General features: G+C 41.1%; 1 protein-coding gene across 4 annotated transcripts in view; it reads left to right on the plus strand.

Annotated features, from left to right (window-relative positions):
* LOC124054500 (ADAMTS-like protein 1) overlaps positions 1–26463 on the plus strand; it is an 88844-nt gene that overhangs the window by 20087 nt on the left and 42294 nt on the right. For all 4 annotated transcript variants that reach the window (XM_046380588.1, XM_046380589.1, XM_046380586.1 and 1 more), the window contains exon 2: positions 12497–12613. In XM_046380588.1, coding sequence (XP_046236544.1) covers positions 12497–12613 — 117 coding nt within the window. The remainder of the gene's footprint in view (positions 1–12496; positions 12614–26463) is intronic.

Below are 26463 nucleotides of genomic sequence, written 5' to 3' on the forward strand. Positions count from 1 at the left end.
TATTTTTTAACAGACACAATTTCTGACACATTGACAATGGAATCAAAATGACTGACTTTTATTGTTTGTGTATTATATTTTTTTAATATTTTACATACTACACATCTAAAACTTTCACAGATGTGTTCCAGCAGTCTTACAAAAATAATTTAAAAAACGTGCGCAGCACACTCGAAATATTTTTATTTGAGATAATATTCGTGCTTATTTATGAAGACTGATACAGTAAAATGGGAACTCAGGTCAGTGTGAACTTCAGATGAGCTGGCTGAGTGATCGAGCTCTTGAACTCCTACTCCCCCATCCTGATGAGGTGTTTGTTCTTCAACGAAAAAATTTTGCTTCACAAAAAATTGTACTTCCTCGAATTTTATATTGAATATATATCTTAAACTGTAACATGACAGTGAAGATAATAAATTGTTCCATTTTAGAATCTGTTTTTAATGTGGTATTACGATAGTCACACCTCTGTAATAAATTAAATAACCAACACGCTAAGTTAAAAGAGAAGTTCTGGGTAGCCACTGCAAAACCCCATATAAACTGTTCTCATCAGTTATCCAGTGACAGCAGCCCTTATGCGTGAAATTACCCTGGTGTTTTGAATCAGTCGTGCAGCAGCGCGCATGTACCGAACAGTGAACTCGTTGGCCCGCCACATGTGGAACATTGTGTTGTAATTGTGCCACCCAGCTGTCAGTTTTATTTCTCCTGTGAATTGATGTGATGAAGGAGGACAGATGTTTGGATGTGTCTGTTTGTGTGTGCGCAGTATATATTTATGACTGAATCCAAAGCTTAGTTATGACTCTTTTGAACAAGCCTCGACAACATCCATCTTTGTAGCTGCTTTTGTCAGGGCGGCCGTTCTTGTGTTCACACACTTGCCATCACACACAGCTTAATTACTGATAGAAATCAACAGTCATGGTTACTTAACACCACCGGAGAGAGCCTCCAGATGGGCCTATCAATCGATCAGACTAATGAAAAGCTGTGAGGGAGGGCTGTCACGCAGCTGCTGCAGACTCCACTGTGTCCATGTCTGATGGCTGGATTGCTGCCAATGTTGTGCAGCGTTCACTCTCACTATGCAGCAGGGATGGTTCTCGGTGATGCTATCAGAGTTAGTTATGCTGTGTGTGTACGGGCTGGATATTGGACTGAATGCAAGTGGCGTTTCACACTTGGTTATACACTTATTTACAACAAATATTTTTGAAACAGACAAGATATCAGAAATACTCAGTCTGATGCATTTGTTTTACTTGTATTTTCACAAATAAGGTTGCTGTATTTCTCTTCATCTCCAAAAGTTGAATACTTGGCTTCTTGAGACCACTCATCACTGCCCCCTTCTCCATTGTAATTGATAAGATTTGGAAACTTCCCTTGGTGAGACACTATAAGATGGATCTGGTCAATCTGCTTATGAACATAAAATCAGTAGGACAGAGGAGGAGAAGATGGAAGATTTTGGGAAACTAACTTTGTCTTCCTGTGAAAATGCGACCTCGTCAGGATTGTTCGCCCTTACTTGCTTGCATTTCACACTCTTATATAACCTTCCCGGCTGCGTTACATACTGGAATCGGCTATCACGAACACCCATGGCCATCCGTCTTGAGCAGAGGCAGCAGTCAGAGAAAGAAGTGGCTTTTTTGTCTTTAAGTGGGTGTGAAGCAAGCTGGGTGGATGTCTTAAAGCAGAGCTGTTATGTCAATTCTGAGTTCAGCAGAAGTCTCTCAGCTGCCTCTTTGCCTTTCACTGATTGGATGAGAGAGAGCTTGGCCCAGTGATGTTGGACCACAGGGGAATAATGAAAAAAAACTTGATGACTCAGTTTCAAAATACTTGTCAGTGCTTTTCAGTTTTTTTTTTAATATATAATCACAATGAGCTACTGCATGTTGTCCATCTGCACCAATGTGTCGTTAAAATGTTTTTGTCTTTCTTTTTGTCTGTCTGTCTTGTGTATTCTCGACCACAGGGTTTCATTAAGAGCTTTTAGTTCAACAATCAAGTCCTGCAATGACAGTCGTTCTGTGCATGGTACAGTAACTTGTTCCAGGGAGAACTTGCACGTTTCAGGAAATAACTTGTGATGTGGCCGGATCTGGTCTTTCCTCCCATGTTCCTTCATTCTGCCCTCACTAGCATCACTGTGGGAAACATTATGGGTCTGTCAGTGTCTGTCAGTGTGCTGCTGTTACTGTATATACTGTATGACCCACAGGGTCAGTAGTGCCAGTCTGTCTTCCTTCTCTTCATGTTGTGCTTTTTCATGTCATTCAGAGGGCCTGCTTTAACTTTATTTTGACACATCCAGTCCTATTTTAAAGTTACATGAATTACGTTTTTTTTTTTTGTTCACTTAGGGGCAGAAATCCACAAGAAGTTGTTCATCACACACGTATATGCTACATTATTGCCTTTGATGTTGATAACATGTTTGTAACAATTGCCTCTTGATGTGCAGATTACACAGATTAAAGTGGAAAACATAAAAAGTCAGAACTCATTCATCTGCATATTTAGTGTGATTCTGCTTTAACTGACGGGACAGCAGGCTGAAGTCCAGTCACAAGTTATGTTACATGGTCTGCAAATCATTTAAAACACACGTCACTCAGACACGCTTACGCCTGAGCTGTGGTTTGTGTGCACCTTTTATTGAGCCTTTTATTGAGCCAGCACTGATAGTTGTGGCTATTTGAAAAGTAATACATGCATGCTTACAGCACATAACACAACACCTCTCCTACCTTCATTGGGAAATAAAAAAGGCCTTTTGTTTTTTTGTTCTTTTTAATATTGCACACTATTATATTAAATATACATTTGTATTCAAACAGAAGTATTAATGGATACATACTGTGCCAAAATGTTAAAGCTATTGAAGGGTATACAACAAAAGTTAATTACAAAAATCTTAAAATTGAATAAGCGAACCTGATGTAGCCAGCAACTGAATAAACATTTTTTTTTAAAGAATGATTATATTGATTGACTATGAAATAGTACGTGCTGCTGTCCAGATTCCTAAGGAGGCCTGCAACCACTAAATCATGAGGACATTTTCTGCGCAGCTGCTGTAGTTGCATGTTTTCTCTCACCAGTTCATAAGCAGCCAAATAGGATCTTTGTTTTCTGCTTATTTTCTGTATCAAATCATCACCTTCACTGTGGTGCTCCGACTCTACAGAGTGAACCCATTCACTTTGCAATCAAGTATTTAAATGATACCTCTGAGGGGAAATCATCACAGTGGCTGTGGTATACATTATATATTACATTAAGAAAAAACACTTTTGATTTTGCGGTCTTACAGTACTTTATGGCACTGGCATTGTCCAAGCCCTCTTTGAGCTGTCAGAACTCTTTTGAGGACCTCATTAAAAACACCCACATTAAATATAATAGCAGTCGTTACCTGAGCGGGGAAACCGCGCCATGTCTGGTGCAGAGATTAATGTTAGCAGCAAAGCTATTTTTTTGCATCGAGATGTCTTCCTGCTGGCTAATACGATACAAAAGGCTTCAGCAGTGGATTTCATAGCTCCATATGTTTATATTGTAAGTCAGGAAAAGTCGGCATTGGGGTGCCCCACTGCATAATTCCCCCCCCCCTCAAAAAGTAGAAACTCTATGATGAGCCCTTGTGGCCCCACACATGGTCAGCAGGTGGACTAACCTGTCTACTTAGCAGGAAATTTGCTACTTGCTAATGTTGCATGCTTGGATAGGTCAAGTGCTCAAGTTTCAGTCCGCTTGTGGTCAGCTCAGGAGTGAAGAATCATGATTTATTGGTGAGGGCACAGCCGGTGTGAGCATTACAGTATTTGGTCTCTGTTTGTATTGCAGGCTGATATTCTGCGGTCAGAAAAGGATTCTCACAAAAGTTAGCAGACAGTTGAAGAAAAATGTCCGGTGACAACTGAAGTGTAAAATGATCGATGATGACCTCTTTAAACAGAGAAACTATGGGACACAGTCAGTGGACTCAACCCCCCCCCCCCCCCCAAAAAAAATCAGTGGTGTAAGAGGAGGGTCGATTCTCAAGCCATCTATTATATTCCCTCTTTTTAACTGAACACAAGAGGCCTGGGGAAATAAACTTGGATTTGCTTTCTTGGCAAGAGATAGATGAGACAATGGACAACACTCCCATGGCAGTGGTTAGCTTAGCATAAAAACCACTAGCAAATTAATTCTTTATCAATTAAGAGTCTATTAATAATCACACTGAAGGCATACACCTTACAAGTATAAAGTATATTTATTAAATATGGAGTAAAAAAAAATAAAATACAGATTTACAAATAGTCCACTTCACAGTGCATATACGTCACAGTTACGTTGTCTTTGATGTGGAAAGGCCAACAGTCATGTGACAGTATTTGTGACAGACAGAAACAGCCAAGTCTGGGAGGTGCTGATGCCTTGCTGACTGCTCCCCTTTAGCTGATGGACAGAACACCTAAAAGAAGAAAAAAGAGGAAAACCCATTAGAACTAATACATCCAACAGTTTAGTGCAGGAATCAGCTTTTTGTAACTTTCAGCATGTGGCAAAAATATAGTAAAGTGGCTTTGCTGTTAATGTTATGATTTTCTGTTGTGCCTGGAGCCTTTACTTTTTCCTTAGAAAATATCGTTTTGACTTCCCTACACATCCTGGGTGTTTTGTGTTGTAGCATCTGTGGAACTTCAGTGGTTTTAACAATTTATTTGACAGGTTTTCACCACATTCAGCACACCTGCCTGCTCATATGAATTTGAATTTAATGTACTGAGGGTCATATTTCTTCACCACACAGTTTGGACCTTTTATTCATGCAGATTGTATCCTATATCACAAAACTGACCCATCCAAGGGAACGTTAGCTCTTACCTGTTGGCAGGACCACTGTCTCTCTGACCCACTTGAAGGGGCTCAGAGGAGGGTTGAGAATGACTTGGTTTAGTATGAGTGTGCTTGTGCTGATTAGTGTTACAGTATGCAGACTGGAGTTATGGTGCCCTTGTAAGCTTTACAACGTGCGTCATTCAGGCATCCTTGCTTACGTCTGAGGCTTGAATTGCCTTACACTAAGCCAAAACTGATAATGGTGGTCATGTGATTTTTTTTTTTTTTTTTCTGCTTTGGCAGAATCGTAATGGACCCTTGCACCACACCCTACGTCATCAATACCTACTTTAATTTTTCCTAACTGTCTGGGAACTAAGAATTTACTGAAAGCCTTTTTTGTCTTTTTGTAATGCACAATGTTTTAAAGTTAACTTGTCAAACCTAAGTATATATACACACATACTTTTTGTGACATGTTGTATCTAACTAAACAAAGCACCAGCGCTACTTTAAAAAGTTAAATTACAAGATCAGTTTTGTATAATGGCACTTAAATTAACATTTTCATCCTAATTCTTACTGCGTTTGAATATAAAACAGTACACTTAAAAATTTGAAATTATCTGAATTGTGAACCGGATAAACGGTATAGAAAATAGATGGATGGTTGAATTGTGAACCATTTTTTTTGTTTCAATAAAGGCAACCAAGAAACAAAAACTGGAGCTCTCACCTCTTTCTTCTCGTTTGCTAAATCGAAGACCGTTAAGGCAAACGTATTGTCCAAGTGTAAGCAGCCCCCAAATTCCTGGCAGGTGTCAAGAACATTTCTGTAATAAGTCCTTTGAGCTTTTTTGTCCGTTATCGTCCTCCTTATGCACAGCCTGCTTCTCACAAAGGCCATTTCTGGGGGGTACCAGTCTTTGGAGTTCCTCTTCCTCACGCTTTGATATTTCTGGGCGTCTTTACCATGTCTGTACTGACACTGGACAGATGAGAGGCTGTAGTGTTCAAGTGAAATAGTCGATTCCACTGCCATGACTTTTGACAAGTAGAAGTAAACCCGTCACATCCGAATGTTTTCTTGCTTGTGCCGGTTGTTTAAACAGTGCTGCACAGCCTGTTAGGCAGTGTCTGGAGAGCAATGAAGAAACGGTCAAAGTGTTGACTTTATTGAGGATACTGACGCTATCAGCACTCTTATCCTCTCTGTTTACAAGGCATCTGCAAGTGCCAGGGCCAAGCAGAATTGTTCTTAATCACATTATTGTTCTTACGTCTGTATGATCTTCTGTCGTCAGTGGTAACCCCACATGAACCAACATTTATGATCATGCAACTGTATTGTCCTCCCTACTTGTATACTCCATATAAGGCAGTTATAGCTAAATGAGTAAACTTTTTAAAATCATATGTAGGATCCAGGGTAGCAGTGTTTTGCATGCTACAGTTTGAAGAACCAAAATGCACATTATTAAAATTCAACTAGCCAATTGTATTGGGCTGTCAGAGAAGCACACAAGTTCTTCATCTCACTAATGCTACCGTTTGAAAATCAGGTATAAAGTAGAAAGTTTGGTATTTGGCTTGAATAAACCCTTTGGCTATGTCAGACAGCATGAAAGGTCTGACATTAGGTTCTCTGTATTTATCTGTATTTTCTCCAGTTTCCTCTCACAAATACAGGCTAAGTGTACTGGACTCTGAGGTGTCCCATAGATGTAACAGTGAGTATGAATGTTTATACACCTATATTAGCCCTGCTAATAGATTACCCCACCAGGAAGTACAATGTTTCTTCCCCATATTGAACTAACATAGACTCCAGCCTAAATGAACGTGCAGAGGATGTACAGATGGTGATGTCAGTCTCACAAATGGTCAGATCATCACTTGGTCCAGACAACATATACCATGTAGACAAAAGTACTAGGCCACCTGACGATTACTCCAACAGGAACTTGTATATCTGTTCCAGGTCATCCCAAAGGTGTTGGACAGGACTGAGGACTGAAGTTTTTATGGACTTTGTTTTGTGCACTGGGGCACAGTCATGCTGGAATGGGAAAAGGAAAGGGTCTTCCCCAAACTGCTGCCACAAAGTTGAAAGCATAGCATTGTCCAAAATGCCTTGGTATGCTGAAGCATTAAGATTTCCCTTCACTGGAAGTCAGGGGCAGAGCCCAACCCCTGAAAGCCACCCCATAATCACATGTGTCTGGATATTTCGTGTCATTATAGTATATTAGCGTACTAATATGTTAAACTAAAATGGTGAACATGGATTGCTAAACATCAGCTTGTGAGCAGTGTCTGCTGTACTTCACAGACTGCTGCTGCTGCTACCTTAACTGTAGACTCTTAGTCTTGTTTGTTGATCAGAGCAAAGTGTTGCAAAGATTAGCTGACAATTTGAGCATGGAGGCTTCATGATCAGATGTACTATAGAACCACAGATTAAAAAATCCCAGTCAGTCAGTTAATCCAATAAAAGATTTTCGACAGCACTTGGTTTACGCATAACTTTTAGTGATTTGTACCTGGATTATGTTCTGCACCAGTATCCTGTTTCAACCGAAAATGCATTTTTTTAAAAAAACTTAAACTTCTAACGTGCCATTTTGTGAGTGCTTTGAAAGGCTGTGTCAAAGAAGCGCTCATGCATCATTAGGAAGGTGCCATGCATCGTTATGAAACATTAAAACATGGAAGTAACAGAGCGTGAATGCGAGGGGATGTGATGACAGCGCAAGAAAAATTTTTCATTTATCAAAGATAGATTTTTCCAGCCCCCCTCAGGCTTCATTCCTGGTGTGCTGTTCAAGATGAAAAGTAGTGGGAGTTGAAGAGGGCAGCAATGGAGACAAGTTGAGCTTCTTGCCACTCAGACTCACAGGACAGACTACACTTGGAAAACAGATACATGTAAATCAAGTTGAGAGAACTCTGGCAGAGACACTGAGGAAAAGTTACATGTCCAGAGGCAGTCTGAGGAAGAACATTAAGATAACTAAACAATCTATCAGGAATCAGAGAATGTGATGAAAGTGGTGTTTCAGTTATATTTAGTTTCCCAGAGAAGTTAGTCATGAGCTGTTGCATTGCAGGTATTCTGTGTGAATGCCTGAAATGAAAATTATAACCATCAATGTTTTCTTTCTCTTTTACACCAAATGGTGTCTTGTTGCCCGAGGCAAGCCAAGACTCTGTCATAGCCTTTATGACTTTTACCTTTATCAGTCCCAAAATGCTTAAGTAACAGTGTGCTTTGGTTTGTAATGAGCAAATATTATACTAAGTGCATCATAATCCCACGGTTCCTTCATGGTGAGCAGAAAAACAGATCACCTTGTGGGGGCCAGGGACAGATACGGTGAAAGCCCTTGAATGAGAAAAAGGGCACCCTTTTTCCGAACTTATGAAAGATGAGCAGAAAAGGAGAGCAAAAGAAGGCCACAATGTTTCCTCCTCCAAAATGTGTTAAGTGAAAGCTCACATAAATCCCTTTGAAAATGGATTAGCAAAAATATCTTTTCCTCTTAGGTTTCATTCAGACAGGAGCCAGTCTCGAAAAAGGGGTGTCCTTATCTAAACATTGGATGGAATCTTATTAATCAAAGGCAGCAGTGCGCGAAACATAAGTCCAGGTTTTGGCCTAGTGTAGCGTGGTAAAAGTCACTCACTTTTCACAGTTTCCACCCAAACAGTGGAAGCTGGCACCACATTGTGGGAAAGCTCAATTATAATATCAGGTTGGTGTTATTACTGTTGATTATGTGCTTTTGAAGACCCGACTTGCCCCTGAGTTCACTTCCTCTACCCTCGCCCGGTCGAGACGTGCTCTTTGAAATCTAACTCGCCTTGGAGGTTAATGAATCACTGGCCCGATTCCCTGTTTTACTTTCGCCCTGCCCTTTGTCACACGGACGCACACATAGACATTAACATGTGAAGTTCTGGAGATTGGGATGCCCATTGGAGTTGGTTATTTCAATCATGGGCGACTCTACAAACTGGGACTGGGTGTTTTCTTAACCTCTGTCAAGTTCATTTCAAGTAAACTCAAACATTGCATGAGTTAGTGCATGCTAGTACCAAATCTAGCACACTAATTAGATCCCATTGAGGAAGGAGGCTCCATGTCGGGATCATCAAAGTGTGCTTCTGCAATCAACATAGAGTTCACAGGACTTCAGATAACAACCGTGTCTCCCAAAAATCATGTTCATTTCAAGTAATTTTGTAGAAAAAATATCACCATCCCGATAAAGTCTCTTTTAATTAACAATGGGGAAACATTTAAATGTATCTGCAAACTGTGTTTCCCTACAATATTTGCTCACTGTGATCAATGCATTTATGTCCCTTCTAGCCCATTGTGTTGGATTTAGCAAAAAGTACAGGATGCCCCCATTGGTTTTCCCATTCTGGGCTACAGTAGGAACACAGTGGTTGGACAACATGTTCTCATTACCAGATTGTGAAATATGGCTGCTCGCTCTGTGGCCAAAAAACCCTCAAACTACAATACTCTATTTACCCCTCTAGCATCAGTTTTGAATCTTGTATTATGATTTTTATACTATTAACAATGTGAAGTCAGTCACGTCTTGGTTAGGTTTAGGCACCAAAACTACTTGGTAAGGTTTGGAGCAAGATCGGATCAGTATGTTTGCTACATATGTTCAGCCATGTCACTTACGAAAATTATGTTACTTGCAGAACCTAAGACTCAAACCCTGGTCCCTGTAAAAGGGTAATACAATGAGTGGGTGAGCGAGTGAGAGCAGAAAATCGCACACAGCAGAGGAAAAAGGGAGCAGGAAATTGCCAGTCCCACAGTAAAAGTACAGTACAATCAATAGTGTGTCAGTTCATAGATGTTGCAGCTTTCCAAGACCAAGAAAAGTATTTATTTTTTTTTTTCAACCACTGAAAAATTGGAGCACAATCTGGAAACTAAGCAGAAAAGGCTAACGATACCATTGTGCGGCTCTGATGCGATCATATCCCTTTCAGAAGCTTTGTAATCCGGCCTTGAACTGCAGTGTCTTTCTGAAGACTTTGTAAAATAAATCTAGAATTATAGCTGCTGCTCAGCAATGAGTTTGGATTTGTCATTTTGAGGAAGACATAAAAGGAGGAAGAGGAGGAAGACAAATATAAAGCACTGGAAGGTCCATCAGCAGAGCTGACTTGACCAAAATACTCATTAAAACTTGAAGTCATGTCATAAGATGTTCATGCTGCATCACTTTGCATGATTTTCGTGCAACTTGGTGAAAGGGTCTAGTATAGGCCAAAGAAGAATCCATTACATTTTGGAGATTGAATCCAAATCACAGAGTGGATACGAGAATTATTTTTCCCTTTCACAGGCTGAGTGGGATTCGGTTGGCCCCTCCTGCTTGGCTTGAGAGCAATCTGAACAGTGAATGAAGAGAGGGAGCAGCAAGTGTGAACAAAGTGAGTCGAAGAAATAAAACATTGTTTTCTGATTGTATCACAACAGTTACATTCTAAGGTAACGCACCTCCTCTAATTTCTCATCACCTCCCCTCTCTTTACATGACAGCATGACCAAGGACTTTGAACTCCTTTGGAAATATGCAACCCTTTGTAAGATCCAAATGGTTTAGTCCAGTGGGGGTGTGCTTCACATTGGCACTGACCAGCACACTTGTTTGCTTAGGGAAACGAGTTTGATAGAGCCCCCTTTTAAGACTCCAGTGAGGGAGCATTTAGCTGTCATGCCCCATTAGCCCATGGGTCAGTCTGGTTCTAGCTTATCACATGTCTTTTTTAGGAGAATGGATACAAACTTCAACATGACAACAAAGAAGTGCTTGTCAAATTTGTCTGCTGTTAAGACACTAAAAGTGTGTGAGAAAATTATTTCTGCGGACAGGGGGGGGGAAAAAATCTCCTGAGAAAGACACAATCGGTATGTTCATTTCAGCCGGGCCTCCATTTAGCCTTGAGCAAGGACATCTGGTCACTAACGTGGTTTTCAGTACATCTTAGCTGACACATGCACACACACACACACACACACACACAAAAACCAGCAAAGCTTTTTCTTGATATTCATATGCTTGACTTATGTTTGCTTTACCTCTGACTTGTAGTTGTGCAACATTTTAATTTTCAGCATGTGGCAGAGAGGACACACTTGCGTGCAATGTGACTCATGTCAGCAGAGATCTCATGTTGTAGTCAGGCATCTAATACTTTTCATCTCAGTAATTTCGTTTCCCATGCTCAATGCTTCAGTGTCTCCTGGGGTATATAGTTTAGAGGACTTTAAACTGTTGAGTCAATCTTCAAAACCTGTGCTGTATTGAATTTCCAACAACGTATTTTACCAGCTTCTCACAATTACAGGACGTGTTCACTCTCCTTCATCTCTTTCCTGATTTGCAGATCCCAGTTGACAACCACCATACAACTTTTTTTATCAGTTTTTAAGGAAACGTTTAAACAATATTTTACACTGTGACCCAACAGCTGCCACATGTGCAGATCCATACCTATCAATAATGTGTTTGTACATTATGATCTTGGTCATCTGAGCTTTCTGTGACGTGTTGTTACAGAGGCCTTCACAGTCTAAGTGACTGCAACTAAGGAGTGCTGAGTGTAGGGCTTTAGACCAGATTTGGTTTGTCTTATTTAAGAGTCCACTTTGCGGCTCTTTCCCACACCAAGCTGGTGTAAGTTTTGCTGCAGTTGCTAAGCAGCACCCCCCACTCCACAACTAAAAATCTGCAGCCCCCTACAATATGAAGAACCTCAGTGCCCAAAACCCACATCCCCTGTTCTGCTTTGCCTCTGCCTTGGCACAGGCCTGAGAGCCTGGCAGTTGACCCGCATCATTACAGGGTGTTTATGACCCACAGGGAGCAGCTGAGGGCCCCCGATCTGCAAATTGTGCGTCCTTGAGAATGTGGGCCCTGCTGTGCTGCTAATGGGCCCTATCCAAGATGCCCCCCCCCGCACCATCCAACTCCCTGAGGAGATGGTTTACTGCGTCTTCTGATATCAGATCTCGTCTTCTGTGAATTCCTCCAGAGATAGACCTCATCAAGAGGGATGTGCGCTTGAGAGCACAAACCAAAAAAAGAAGAACTCTCTGTGCTCAGTAAATGATTGCAAACAGAAGTGAAATAGCATGGTGTGGTGGAAACGCCACACGAACAGCAAAGAGCTTGTTGCATCACTGGGCTTGTGCTTAATGAATCCGATTCCTTTTTTTTTAGATTCAGTCGCACTGCATTGTATTGCCCAGACTGAAATGTGTGTCAAACACAGTTGCAGTCAGCGGTTCGAGAGCTGAATCCTGCTCAGCAACAAACCCTGTTTTCATTTGTGATTCTTTGGAGTTATCTGGAGTACAAAAATTTAATGATTCAATCACATATTCAGGCTTATTTTACAATGTGATTTCAAACATGGCTCCTTGCTTTTCGTTGCATCCTCAAAGTGAAGTGTGTTGTTCAAACTGTCATCCAGCCGAGTGTAAAAACCTGCCATCATAGCCTTTTCTGGCAGCATAACATTGCTTCCTTGTTTTCTCCAAGATTGCTGTTGCGTATATGTTTTTATTCAGCAAGACACCACTGATGGGATCTTTGTTTTTCAGGTTGCTGTATGGGCTAGCGATGGAGATGCAGTGTTCATAAGGGAATTCACTCTGATTCGCCGAGACCACCTTCCAGAAGAGCCTCTCCATGATGTCAGCCAAAAACCAGAAGACCCTGTAAGTGAAGGGGAGCAAACACTGCACTCATCGCTTTTAATTTCCAATACAAACTTCACAACTTTTTTCTTTACAACTCAGATAAGAAATAAAATTAAATGTCTGATAAAACTAAATCAGCTAATAAATCTGTTGCAGCGTGATGACATAAGACACCACATCAGAAGAGTGAAAAATCGGCCATATTGCACCTTAGTAATGAATACACGTGAATGATGATCGTGGGACACTGGGAGTGGAGGGCGTGCTGACCTAGCTTGATGTGAAACAGGGCAGAGCATGCAAACACACACAATTAACACTCGTTCACACGCACATGTTGGAGGGCGGGGTGGCTCTTTTGCATCATATTACTCCCAATCTGTCATCACCGTAGCCGCTTTCATAAGTCGATCTCTCACCCAAGTGTTTTATCAAATTAGTTGGGAGGGAGGGTTGAGCTGCTGTTGCCACAGAAATCGACGTTCAGCTCATCTATCTCATCATTCCTTTGTGACGCGATCGGTCCTGGTGCAATTTGAGGGGAATTTGGAAAAACTGATCAAAGGCTTTTTAACAGTATTACGTTATCACTAACAGGAATGTTATCTGGAGGTGAATTTTTCTTTTCTTTGCTGTGAGGAAGTAATTAACCTGACTGTGCTGGGGTTTTTTTTCTTGTGTGCTTACCCTCACATGTGACCTCCTGTGTGAGGTGAAAGGTAAAAAAAAAAAAAATCCTTCCTATGCGCGTCTCAAAAGCGTCCATGCTTGACTAACTGACCCCGGGACCTTAGCAAAAAGAATATTCAGCAGCCATGTACACGCTTTGAACACTGATCAAATATAGGGACATTTCTTTTGAAACAGTTGATCTGCTTGAACTTGCCATCACATTTTAAAGCAGGATCACAAGGACTTATTGGAACATTTACATGTGCTGGATAGCCTTACAGATCAGTGGCAGGTGGAGGTCATTTTCGGTATGAAAAGGGGGACCAGAGATCATTCTGATCTCTGTTTTCTTTGAGGGAAACTCTTATTATAAAGAGTAGTATTCATGTTAACTTCACCCTACCCAGTATCTTAAAGTGATGTGTGTATTTGACAGTATTTTGGTCTGTCTTTGCCTTTTACATGCTCTTTTATATCAGAAAGGCAGACCTCATGGGAAACCCATTTTAAAAGTCCAGAATGTAAACGCAGTGGTACATGCTTACAACACTGTAGTTAGAAACCACAAGCAGCTATCTTTACAGCATTCGAATTTTATATTGTAACCCACCAGCGGTATAATTTATGATGCACTGACCTCAAGAAAGCTTTTAAATTTGCATCTGCGAGTGATTTTCAAATCAAACATCACACAAACTGGATCTATATATCCACCCCCACATACTGTATTCATGCCATCCAAGCCTGAGTTGCTCCTTCTGGGTTACAATCAAATGATTTTTTTTTTCTTCCCATTAGCACACAGGTGCAAGTCAGCTGTGTTGGTAGTGAAATAAAACATTTTATTCCCTTTTTACTGTTAACTAAATGAATAGTTCAAAATTTATTTGCTTTCTGCCCCGTGTTGTGCACTAGAAGGGGCAATTTCTCAAAACAACTGAGGTGGTGATCTTTATTGGGCTCTTTATGTTTATATCTCTTTCCCTCACATTTTTTCACGGGCATCGACGTAGAGGCCCGAGCACGCAAGGTCCCAATACCTGGATGCCCACGATGCCATGTAAAGATGAAAGGGACTGACAGCATCTAGGATGCATATTTATAAGATGATGTAATTAACAGTAGTCAAATTGAATGTAACCACCTACAAGGTTTATCTCATGTTTATTTCATAAATAGATTGGTCATGGTTTGCTGTATGTATGTTGCAAATATGTCTTCAACTGGGAAGCCTGCAGACTTCCAGGAGCCATATTTGTGATTCCTTTCAGCACTCGGTCGATTTCGGTCTCTATACGCCTGTAGTCCCGTTCTATGTTGGATCTTGGTTCAATATTAAGCTTGATTCCAAGCCAAGACAAATGCAGCTTAATTAGCAAGCAACCCAGGAGGCGGATCTCGGACTCCAAAGTGTATTCGCTTTCTCTTGTTTAACTTTCATGAGTATGTGCCAGGGTCGGTTGGTGGGCAATAGGACTGACCTCCCCACCACCTTTTACCCTATCCCTCAAGAGGGCTGCAGATGAATTGTTCTCTCTGAAGGAAAGTGTTTTTCCTGGCAGCCTTAGCAGGGGCCGCTTCGATTGAATAGAGCCGTCTTAAATAGCAAAGGCCTAACATACCTTTGTAAATTAGCCTATATTTAATATGTGATGGCAAGCACATACTGTAGAACTTCAATTATGTCAGCATTCATAAACAAATATTAAGTAAGTTTATTGGGTTGAGAAGTTTCTGAATCAAAATGTGCGGGGAGTCTGATGGCTGAAATGTTGACTTCTGAGTCAGAGAAAGTCTTTTTTTTTCTCTCTAACATGACTGAATGAGTAAGACTGTGAAGAACAGAAAAGCTGGTCATTAATCTCGCTTACTCATTGTCTGGCCATTAAAGAATTTTTTCTACATGTTAGTTTGATCTGCTGCAGTTTTGAGAGAAGCAACTAACTCAAACTCTGCAAAATAAGTTTGATCTGCTGGTTTGCTGGATTGGTCTTAAGGTTTGTTAAATTGAGAGATAACTGATCTCTCTGTGATTTTCTCTGTAAAACTGCAACTTTCAAGGTAAAACTGAGGGTTGAAACCCATTTCAGTTTCTGTTCGAGATGGCACAGGTGGCAGTTGACACTCAACCTCAGGGTGATTGAAGGAGGAAGAAGAAATGAAAGGAGGACATAGAACAAGTGTTTTAAACTTCCAGTCATTGTCTGAATGTGAAATTGAGAGTTGGGATAGAAGAGAAAGGAACAGCTTTTGGAAAACAGATCATAGAATGAGAGACACACAACAAGGTTTTTCTCCTCTGCTGGCTTCAGTCTGGATGACAAAATGATCATCCTGTCAACAGACAACTTTAAAGTGGGTTTCTGAAAGGTGATCCTTCATTTACTGGATGTGTGTGTGTGTGTTTATTTGTGTGTACATGTTTCAGTTCAGTTTTCACTTGTGTGACAGTGAAGTTTCCCATGCAAACACTGGCCTCAGTAACTGCATGTATCTATTGTATCTCTTGTATGCCATACACATAAAACTTTTCAGTTTTTTTTTTTTTTTTTACAAATATGAAAACGTGTCCCTCTTTCATTTTTGCCAAAATGATAAAGCCTACACAGTTATACAAAGCAATTGCAATGTCAGGTTTTGTCAAAACCTGATTGACTGAAACCTGAATTTTTTGACCATTAGGGGGCACAAGAATGAATAACATAAATCTTTTACATTAAGAAGAAAACGTGAATTTGGATCCACGTTTCTGACAACTGATAGATCCAAGTGCACCACTCAGTCTCCGCTTAGCTCGGGTTTTATCTCGGGAATATCTTGCTCTTGGCAGCTAAATGTTCCACTGTGTTCTCAAGCTAATTGCTCACTTTATCAAAAGAAAAACTAAAGCTTAGGCAAACGGTAGAGTTGGGTGACAAATCTCTCTGGATTTGTCAGCAAACACTTGCACATTGCACAGTCATTTGATTGATTGTTGTATATAAAAAAGGAATACTCCTGAGTGCAGCTTTAATGTAAAAAAAAGTACTTATAAGTTGTTCCTTTGCTTTGTACACCACCTTACACTGAGGGCCAGGATACATTGATTGCTGCTGTTGATCAGTTCTGTCAGCCGCATCAGTAAAGGCCGGGATATTATGGGTTGTGATGGTTTTTGGTAATGACAGTCATTAGAGCCCTGCTTTGCAGCAAGGACTTGAGGCCCAGTGTAAGGACACTTCCACATTGCCTGTCTTCACACGTTTCTTGGAATGGCGGCTATGTCCTTTTACAGTGTTGTTTTATATCCTCACCTTTTCTCCCTATCATCTTTCTTGTGGATGTTGGATGTTTTGTTAGACGTCTCTTACTGGCTGCCCTCTGACTCTCTCACTTCATCACATGCCAAGCAGTTCGGGCCTTAATGTTTTTACATGCTCAATTGCACCTCAGGCAGTAACAGTCAGGGGTATTTTTTATTTTTTTTCCTTTTTAAAAAACCTTCAGGGTGAATAAATGCTGAGATGGTTCTGCCACTTGGCAGCATATCGGTGTTCAGACGAATTGAGGCTGGGCGAGTGAGGCCAAGGGCCACTCAGGGTGGCGAGCAGGGGGAGCACTCAGTGGCCCAGGCAGCTCGTAGAGCGAGAGGCCCATCGCTCAGCTGCACACTGCCTTGGCAGCTGTGTTTTCCGTGCAGCGCCAGGTGGAAAGGGCAACAGTCTTGCACAATTAAACACTTCATTTGTCTTCATTAAAAGGATGGGCATGTTAGTTTTGGCAGGCAGTGAGGATGTTTAGGCTCATGTTTTTTTCCACTCCACGCTGTGCCCCCTGGGGTTAACTCCACTTCAAGTTAAAGCTTTAGGGGATTTCTGAGTTTTTAATGTCTTGATTGGCTTAGTCTTAGCCAGTATATGTAACCTTTATAGTCTTAAAAGTATCCTGTGGAGTTTTTGAGCACTAGTAGTCCTATGGAGCAGTGCTATAATGAGCTCTGCACGAGGATGCAAATGCATGCACATACGCAGTCCTGCCCCTGGTTTTATACTGAAAATGTTTCACGAGGAATTAACTGCACTCAATGCATTTATGTAGTTTCACAAGGTGTGTTGGGGAGAAATAACAAATGGTAATCATATTGTGAACATATTTGTTCAAGAGTCACCACAGAGTTTAATAACAATAGTTTAACATTTTAGAAACATGCTGGGAATGAAATAAGATTGATGCCAGCTTGTTTTCTGGGACCAGTTGCCAGGAAATCATCACAGAATCCCAGGAAGTTACTTCTGGCCGAGAAACAGTCCGGCAAGGAACTCTGCGGTTTCATGTTTTGGTTTTAGATATTACATATAAAAGAAAGAATATATAATGTCAGCTGTAGATGTTCTGGCTAGAAAATTGTGTTACCTTTGAACAGGGCCAAGTGAGTTGTTTCCCCTTTTTTCCAGTCATTATGCTAAGCTAAGCTAATCAGCTGCTGGCTGTAGCTGTATTTTTACCGCACAGAGGTACAGTGGCATTAGTGTTCTCATTTAAGCCTCGGAAAGAAAGCAAAATTATTCTTTTAACTTATAAATGCTTAGATCCCATAGAAGTACATACAACATATATAACAAGCGTATGCCTTTCTTCAAAATCAAACTAAAACATGGTGTCGCCATTGTGCTCTTTGAACTCACATACATTAAGAGGTGAAAAATATTGTGCAGATATGGATGGGGTGCACTTTCATTCACTTATGTCCCATCAATGCATTGCATGCAGGAACACCAGAAACATACATCAGTAGAGCAGAAGTGCCTCCATTGCCATGCTTTCATGTTTGTCTCTGCCCGCTTCTAATTAGAAGCACAGTGTACCTTGTCCCCATCTGTAGAGTCATTGTTTTTGCTCATATTTATTCCCTGTCAAGATGTTTATTTTAGAGAAAATTACCTCTCTGGACCTGTCCATTTTGCATGCTGCGGACTCATTTCTTTATTAGAAACACGGACGCTGCTCATGCCTTTGCGTGATTGGAGAATCTTGCATCCAAAACAGCGAGTTAATAATTGCTGGTGGCTTCAACAGGTCAGGACAATGTTTTTATAAATGATGTGAATTATGCTTTTTACTACAAGAAAAAGAAAGGACTGAACAGACAAGCAACAAATTATCAGACATTTGCCTTCCTGACTTTTGCGCATTGGCTGGCTCAGCAGTGTTTGGCACATGTAAGTGCTGTTTGGAGGCTCGGTCCCAGTACTCTTGAAGAAAGTGCTGAGTGCTGGTGAATGTGGTGTAAAGCCACGTGGCTTTGGACTGGAGATCCTTCTCTCACCCCTGTGTTTGTTCCATCAACATATGTGTTCAGTAAAGCCTTGGCCTTCACTGTGCCACATCGAATATCTCCCCTCCACTTGATGTGGTCTCACACCAGTGCACTGTGGGTACTGGAGCAGAGCTGCTGAGGTAATACCACCAGGGACAGGACCTCACCACAGCACCCACATAACAAATGTGGGTGTGTGTGACTGCAGCGAGTGGTGTGTCTGTAGCTGGCTACTGTTGCACGCACATTCCCATCTGCATAGACTCTTACTCCCATGTTATCCCGTAGTTGTTTGTATTTGCATGCTGACATGTGCATGAACTGCACTGCGCAGTAGGGAATCCATGTGCATTTTATTTCTCTGCCTTTAGCATTAAACACTATGTCATCTTGTATATACACAGCATCTAAATCTGTCTTTGATTAATGGATTAGTGGGTACCCCCCCCCCCAAACCTCCCATCATCTCCACACTCTTCTCTCCTCACCTTATGCAGCATCTGCTCCTCCTTGGCGTGTGAGGGCACGTACACGTTCCCTGGGCGAGTGACTGATTTCTAATTGTTTACTTTTCAAGTCACACTCCCTCGCACAGATGTTTGTATTCTACTCCATGTACGGCATGCATTTATGCAGACATGCACAGGCACAAACAAAGACACACTTGTATGATACGGATGTGCTGATGCCAAAATGTTTCATCCAGGCATTTTTGGATGTCTTGGTTCTGGATTTTGGCATTGCATGGACTCTTCGCCTCCAAGTAAAGACGATTGTTGCCATTCTGCATGTGTGTTTGGGCACATGGGCAAGATCATTCAGGACCTTTGCCATGACTGTGGTTTCATTCTTGTTGAATAAGAAGTTAATAAGATAAATTACATTATTGCAGCCAAACAATAACATCTTGCCCTCACAAGTTCTTGTTCTGGATAGTCTCCCACCCAGCTCTTGGTTAGAGGACTGCATTAGGATTGGGATCTTGTGGGTCTCGCAGTGCCCAAGCAAATCTTATGGGAGTGGGCAGTTCAAAGTTTGCTGTGGGCAGTCAAAAATTTGTTCCTTTTATGTGTGACTCAGTGATTACACAGTCTTAAAATAACATGTGGTCAAGAATAAACACCACCTGAGCAGATTTGACATTAAGCAGGTCCTATCACCTGACTGTGAACTAGAGTGAACCCAAACCCGTGCAGCCTTTATGTAAGCTTTGAATATTTCCGACAATACGTCTGTAAACATGAGGTTGACTTACATTACGTTTTACACATCGTACCAGCGTTTCTGGGATCAGAATTTTAGACTGCAGACTTTCCTTACATTCTTGTTGATAAATTTAGTTAAGTGATGATTGTTTTAACCTCCTACTTAATATACCTTTAAAGGAAGACTGGATTGGGATCTAGAGGGACCCAATGCAAATCTCATAGAAGCGGACAGTTTGGACCCCACACATTGTGGGAAAGGGTCTTAGTGTTCAGAACTCCAATGGAATTAAGAAAAAAGTTCTGTGTAGGATTCTTCTTTAAAGCTGTTTGTGAAAAAAGTCAACAGACTTGTCTTGGATGAGTTGTTTTTTTACCATGTGGTTCTTGACTTGAAATAAACCGTGTTGCTGCAGGGTGGCAGTGACTAACTTTAATAAATTCACTAGCACTCCAATGTAAGTTTCTGTATGAGGTGTTTGTAGTGGGCACTTGGCTCGGGCAGGCAGCAGTATGTAGCCAACATCCAGTGTAAGCAACAGTGTTATCCTGAGTTACGGCAATAATAGCCCGCTGCTGAAGGATCCCTGCCACCCGTGTGGAGAAGGGTTTAGGTTAAACAGTGGGCAAGATGCAACCCAACACGAATCTCTGTCTTTAATGTGGGTTCTAACGACTCTGTGTGGTAGTGGTTGGGCATGCACCTTGCAGTAGCAGAGCAAACATAACACATCTCTCAGTTTTCCTGGAAAGTCTTGTCTTGTTTTGCTCTCGGTATTGGCTTATTGGATCCAGTACGTATGTGAGGCTTACTGGAACTAGGCTTGTTATTTAAAGGTCAAGTGCTTTTTTAATAGAAAATGAACCACCATACCTCAAAATGCCTTACTAGTCCAGAACTGAGAATGGAAGCGTCTTTCATGAATGTCATGTGTAACATATCATGTCCAATTTGTCATATGTAAAGAAATGAAAATATAGTTTTAAAAAGATTTTTTTTTTTTTAGAGCTGTCCCAACTGCAAATGAATAGATTGACTCATAAAGCAAATATATTAACAATTTAATGTTATTTTTCAAACATCTTGGATTTGCTACTTTTCTTTGTCATGTATAATAATGAAATGAAATATCTTTACAGTTGACAAAACAACCAATTTCAAAGCATCACATTGGGCTCTTGGAATATCATTATTATATTATCATTACAGATCAAACAATTCCTTGAGAACATAGCTAACAGACTGATCAGAAAAGAAAAATAATCATTTAAGGTATTTAAGTTCAGCAATCCTGTAAGGATAGTGTGAAACATCACATTATTTATACATGAAAGTAAGTCTAAACATCTCGGAAAATAGTTTTATATCACTACGTCTTGATGCCTTTTTGCACGCGTGCCCAACACAAATCATTATTATAACAACAGCATTGTGGGTTTTGTGGTCCCATCATCCTTGTTATTTATATTTTGGTTCTTTGAAATACAAACCACATTGCAGAGGCTCAGTCTGAGCTGTAACAGTCAAGCAGTAGAATCATAAAAAGTGGCTGCATTTCAACATGTCCAACAAGCAGCACTTTCTCTAGCGTGTCCTTCACCTCACTGCAAGTTGTTTTGGACGACAGCAAAATTTTACGTAAAAGAGTGGAACTTTTTGTTAGTTGTGTATTCTTTAACAATTCTAAGGTGCTTTTATAGGTCGATGCTCAGCATCTGTGGTTGTTCTGGACTTGTAGCATGTTGAAAGAAGGAGAACCTGGTGGTCTGTCTCTGGTGCATCACTGCAAACTGGTGTCAGCACTCTGAGTGTCAACATGAGAAAATCAAGACCATGAAAGTGTATGTGTGCAGACCTACAGCAGGCACACAAACATACACATGCACACACACACACACATATGCATGCTCACACACCCTCCTGTACACCCTCCTGTACACACACACACACAGTTTTTGCTCTAAAGGAGCCCTGGGAGAGAAAGTAATCTGTTCACAAACCACAAAATTGAATAATGGCCCTGACACTCTTCCAAGCTGAAAAGTGAACAGTGCTTGCAACACAAGAAGGCATACTTACACCAAATCGTTACAAAACACAGAGGTAAGCCTTTGACTTCAAATTAGGATAATTTAAAGATCTCTTTAAATTGGAGGTAAAGATTCATTTGAGTGTCTCATTCACTCCCACCCTGTCTCATAAACTCTCTCTCTCTCTCTCTCTCTCTCTCTCTCTCTCACACACACACACACACACACACACACACACACACACACACACACACACACACAGAGCAATGTTTAAATCCTAATCTCTATGGCATCACACATTGACTCTGACTGCTTTTTGCCACTCTTTAACACATCAGCTTCTCCATATTTAGTGTCCGGTGCAGGCATCTGGGAAGCATCACTGAAATTAGTGCCGTGTTGCCAGATGAATAGAAAAAGCCTCATTTCTGTAAGCCTCTGTGGTGTCTGTACTCATGTGTGAATCAGAGAACGGGTCATGCTCACAGTCAACCCTAGAGTATTTGTAAACCTTATGTTTCAGTACTCACTGGCAAGACCACATGGACTGTTGTATAATGGGAAAAAGTCACATGTACAGTCTATGCAAGGCCATGTTTGATCATCTGTATGGCTGGCTGTACTGTTTGTGACTTCAGAACAAAGTATATATTCAGAAAGTCTCCTGTATGCTCAGTAAGAATTCAAATTGTCTAAAAATGTGAAACTACTTTAAATAGGTTCGATTTAAATGTTCTAAAAACTGTTTTTAATGATCCAGTATTTATTAAGACTAACGTTTGACTCTCTGGATCTTATTTTACTCCTGTGTTCTAAAAAATTAGAACATACACTTAAACTTTGATACAGTCCTAGTATTAAAAAAAAACAAAACAAAAACGATACTCAATACCTGAGTGTGTGTATGTGTGTTTTTCTTGAACAGTTTTATGAACCCGTAAAACTTTTGGCTTAAAGCTAAGTTTCACCATGCCAATTATGTCTTCTGTTTCTTGTTCAATATACTTCCTTCAAATATAATATAATTCCTTCGTCTGGTGCTTTAGGGGATATGTGTCCTCCCACAACATGCGTGCAAACTTCCTGGATTCCTTTTCCCCAGCCCTGACCCAATTCACAATGAAAGGTGACTCAGCGGAGCATCAAAACATCCAGATTTATGGGCCCGTAGAGCATAATGAAGGTCCCGTGATGAAAACATTTTCTGAAGGCCTCAGGCCGTTAGCCAGGGTGTTAGTTGACTAAAGACAACTCTTTGGGTTACATTGTCCCCCCCGATGAAACGTCTGCATCGTGTTGTCCTGCAGTGTGTCTGTAAAGTCAGTCTGTCTGTGATTTATGGTATTAATCTTCGCATTGTTGAGGAGCCAAATGTGAATATCCGTGGTAACTGTATAAAGCCATCAATCATTTGATCACTGAAGAAATCATTAATATTACAAAGAAGAGCTCATCTCCAGATAGAAATGAAAAAAAAAAAATTGGAACAGAATTAGAAAAAAAATAGAGAAATATCTTTTACAGCACTTTGTTACTGACCCCTGTGATATTAAGCTCAGTTTTACTTCCTCAAAGAATGCGCCACATACTGTTAGGTTATGATTTGTGGCGCCTTGGGTTTTACAGGTTGAACCACAAGCAAATGAGCAGCATTTCTCACAATCAGTTTTTTCTGAATGACCTCAGTGGGATAATGATAGGGGATGAAACACAGCAGAGGATCTTCTCGTCTACTTCATCTTTCACTGGCCTGCCACAGATGATGGAGTGATGGGTCGTGGGAGGTGGAAGTTGGGGGTTTCGAGGGATGAAGAAGAGGTTTTAAGGCCTGGCGCTGTTTTGCTCTCAATTGCATGGCGGGAAGGCTGCAATAGACACCAATTAGAGGGCGCGGAGTGAAGCTCTTCTCTATGAGCTCAGCCTGCGGCTCTTATCTGGCATACTAAAATGCCCCAGCGCTCAAACAGGGGCCCCTCTAGCTGTTTTTCTTAGCAGATCTTGCTTGTGTATCTCCTTATGTCTCTGTTTGCAAGAATTTGATGACGATAGCGAAACAAAGTATCTGCTGCTGATTTAAAATGTGTACATATGTGTGATGCGTAGATGTGTCAGCTCAGCATATGGGCGGGAGGGAGGATTTATTTTACCACCCTCTTATTTTGCCTGTGATGCCAGAAGCCGTGGGTTTGTGTAAACCTCTGCCACATTTGAGAGGGCTCAGACCACCCCATGCACTCCAGACAAGTCTCGTCACTGTTTGTCCTTCCTTTGCTCCTCCCGTGGACTCTCTATGTGTGTGACCAAGGCTCATGTACAAGACAACGCAGAACTGAAACGGATATTTGGCGCTCAGAGAATTGTATTCTTTTCTTAAGAGTTGATAGAGAGCCCCTACTTCTGTCTCATGAATGTCTCTTTGGTCTGTCCTGTGGAGAATGTCTTCTCTCTTGCTTTCCTCTGAACTCTCAGTAGAGAGGTCGATGTCAGCAACAGATCTGGTTGGTGTCTTGCTCACTGAGATCACTGGAGGCTGATGATGAGTAACGTACACACAACACAATCCTAATATTTAACTTAATACACCAGATTTTGAGATGCATGGATTGGCTTGAATCACTGGGACTTGTAGTTTTTTCATTCAGACACAAGATGCTGCTCTTGAGCTGTAAAGGCTGCTAAATCAAATATTTCAGGTGTTGAGCAGTTGGTGCTTGCTTTCCCTTATTCCCAAGACAGTGCTTCCACTCAGAACTGAGTCCACACACACATTTTACAAATTTTACATCCTCACTGTACCTGTCATTCTTCATGTTTTTCTTTTCCTCTTATACTTACAAACAAGGTATAAGGAAGCAAGTCAAACCCCTGGGAAGAGGTTTTCCGTATAGTGGTCAGGAAAGTGGTAAGGCTGGGCATTATTTTGGAAATGTTTCTCCCTTTTTCTCTCCTCCCCACATCCTCTCCTGCTTTTCTCCTGCTAAACAGCCGCTGCCTGTATGAAACCTCACTGGTAGGGAGTTTACTACAGTAGCATATTTGGACAGCTGTAAGCCCAAAAGCTCCTGAGAAAACAGGGTAGAGGGGTTTTTATGTGGGAGCACGATGGGATGGGGGTGCACTGATCCATTGCAGCTCTCTTCCTGTGCGGTTACTCCTCAGTCATGCATCCAAATGTTTCCTCTCCCTCTCCATCACCTGGACAAGCTTTGACTTGACGCTAACCATAAAAGAAGACGCATGAGATTTTGTCGTCATGCCCGTGCACTTGGTGATTTTTGTTTTGTAAACTGTGAAAGTGGAATTTGATGTGATTTCCACATTTAAACAGTTCTTTAAAGGAACATAGCCCAAGGTGTAAGTTTTGCAGTATAAACTGACCTCAAGGGAGTAAAGTATTTTTCAGGAAATGATGTATTACTTGGCATGCAGACATGCTCAGTTTCTCATCTCTTTCTCATTCTTTTTTCAGTTGTCTGTCTCTCTAACCCTCACTGTTAAGTCCCTTTCACACATACCGTCCATTTCTGAAATGTTCAAGAACATTTCCTGCATGGGGTCGTGTGTGAATGGGAGCAGGGATGTGACAATGAGAGAAATGTAGCGCTAGTTTCCCACCTCAAGACTAAACAGCATTTCAGGTAAAATGCCTGAACAGCTGTGCATGAAAGCACTAACAATGCTAATGCCTGTCTGATGGAAGACGCTTTCACGTCAAGCAGCCGAACCAATCACAGCCCACTTATAACTCTACTGTCTTTACTTCTGTCCAAGTGGGCATTCATCACGCTTTTAATTTTTCTTTTTAATATCCTAAATCTGGTTTCTGACTCAAGTAGATCATGGAATAAAACTGGTCTGAATATTAAATCCATTGCGGAAACACTGGCCTCAGACAAAAACAGCTCGCCATGTTCCTGACAGTAATAAGAGATATCTTCATATTGTGGGCTTCGGGTCTTGCCAACATAAGAAGATCTCTATGTCTGTTGCTGTTTATGGTGGTTGGCATCCATAAGTGTTGCATTACCGCCATTTGCTGGATCGTGCCTTGCTCCGTGTGTGGAAAGGTACCATACGAAAATGTTTCTGACTGTAGCTGCATGTGGAAATAGTAAAAAATCACTAATGGTGCCTGAAAGGATCTGCCAGTAATTTACCTTTTAAGTACCAGCATGTGTGAGAGAAGCTTCAGAAACATAAATACTCATTATTTAAACACCACCAACAGGTATGATTTCATACCAAGGATGTAAATAAAGTGAAAATGATCACAAAGTGATCTGATACCACTACTTAAAGCTAATACCAGATTCATAATTTCTCCACTCACAGTACAGCATTCATTTGGCACCATTGGTCCTTCTCTTCAGTTGGTGAGAGTACCATCTCCTGTTTTGCCTCTGGTTACATCCAGAGCAGTGATGTCAGCTACCTTGTGGTAATATTTCTTAGATTCTCAGTTTCTTCAACCTTGGCATTACGTTGCTACTACAGTCTTCGCTGTCCTCCTTTTTTCCATGGCAAAGAGAAGCTGTAAAGCCCCTCTTCACAGTTGAGCAGGAGTCTGAGGGGAAATTTGGACGGAAGGATGGGTATTTTTTTTATTTTTTTTAATGTGTTTATGTGTTTTCGGAGGGGACCCATAATATGTATCCTGTGAGCCA

Source organism: Scatophagus argus, chromosome 23 (assembly GCF_020382885.2).
Source record: "Scatophagus argus isolate fScaArg1 chromosome 23, fScaArg1.pri, whole genome shotgun sequence".
Classification (NCBI taxonomy): domain Eukaryota; kingdom Metazoa; phylum Chordata; class Actinopteri; family Scatophagidae; genus Scatophagus; species Scatophagus argus.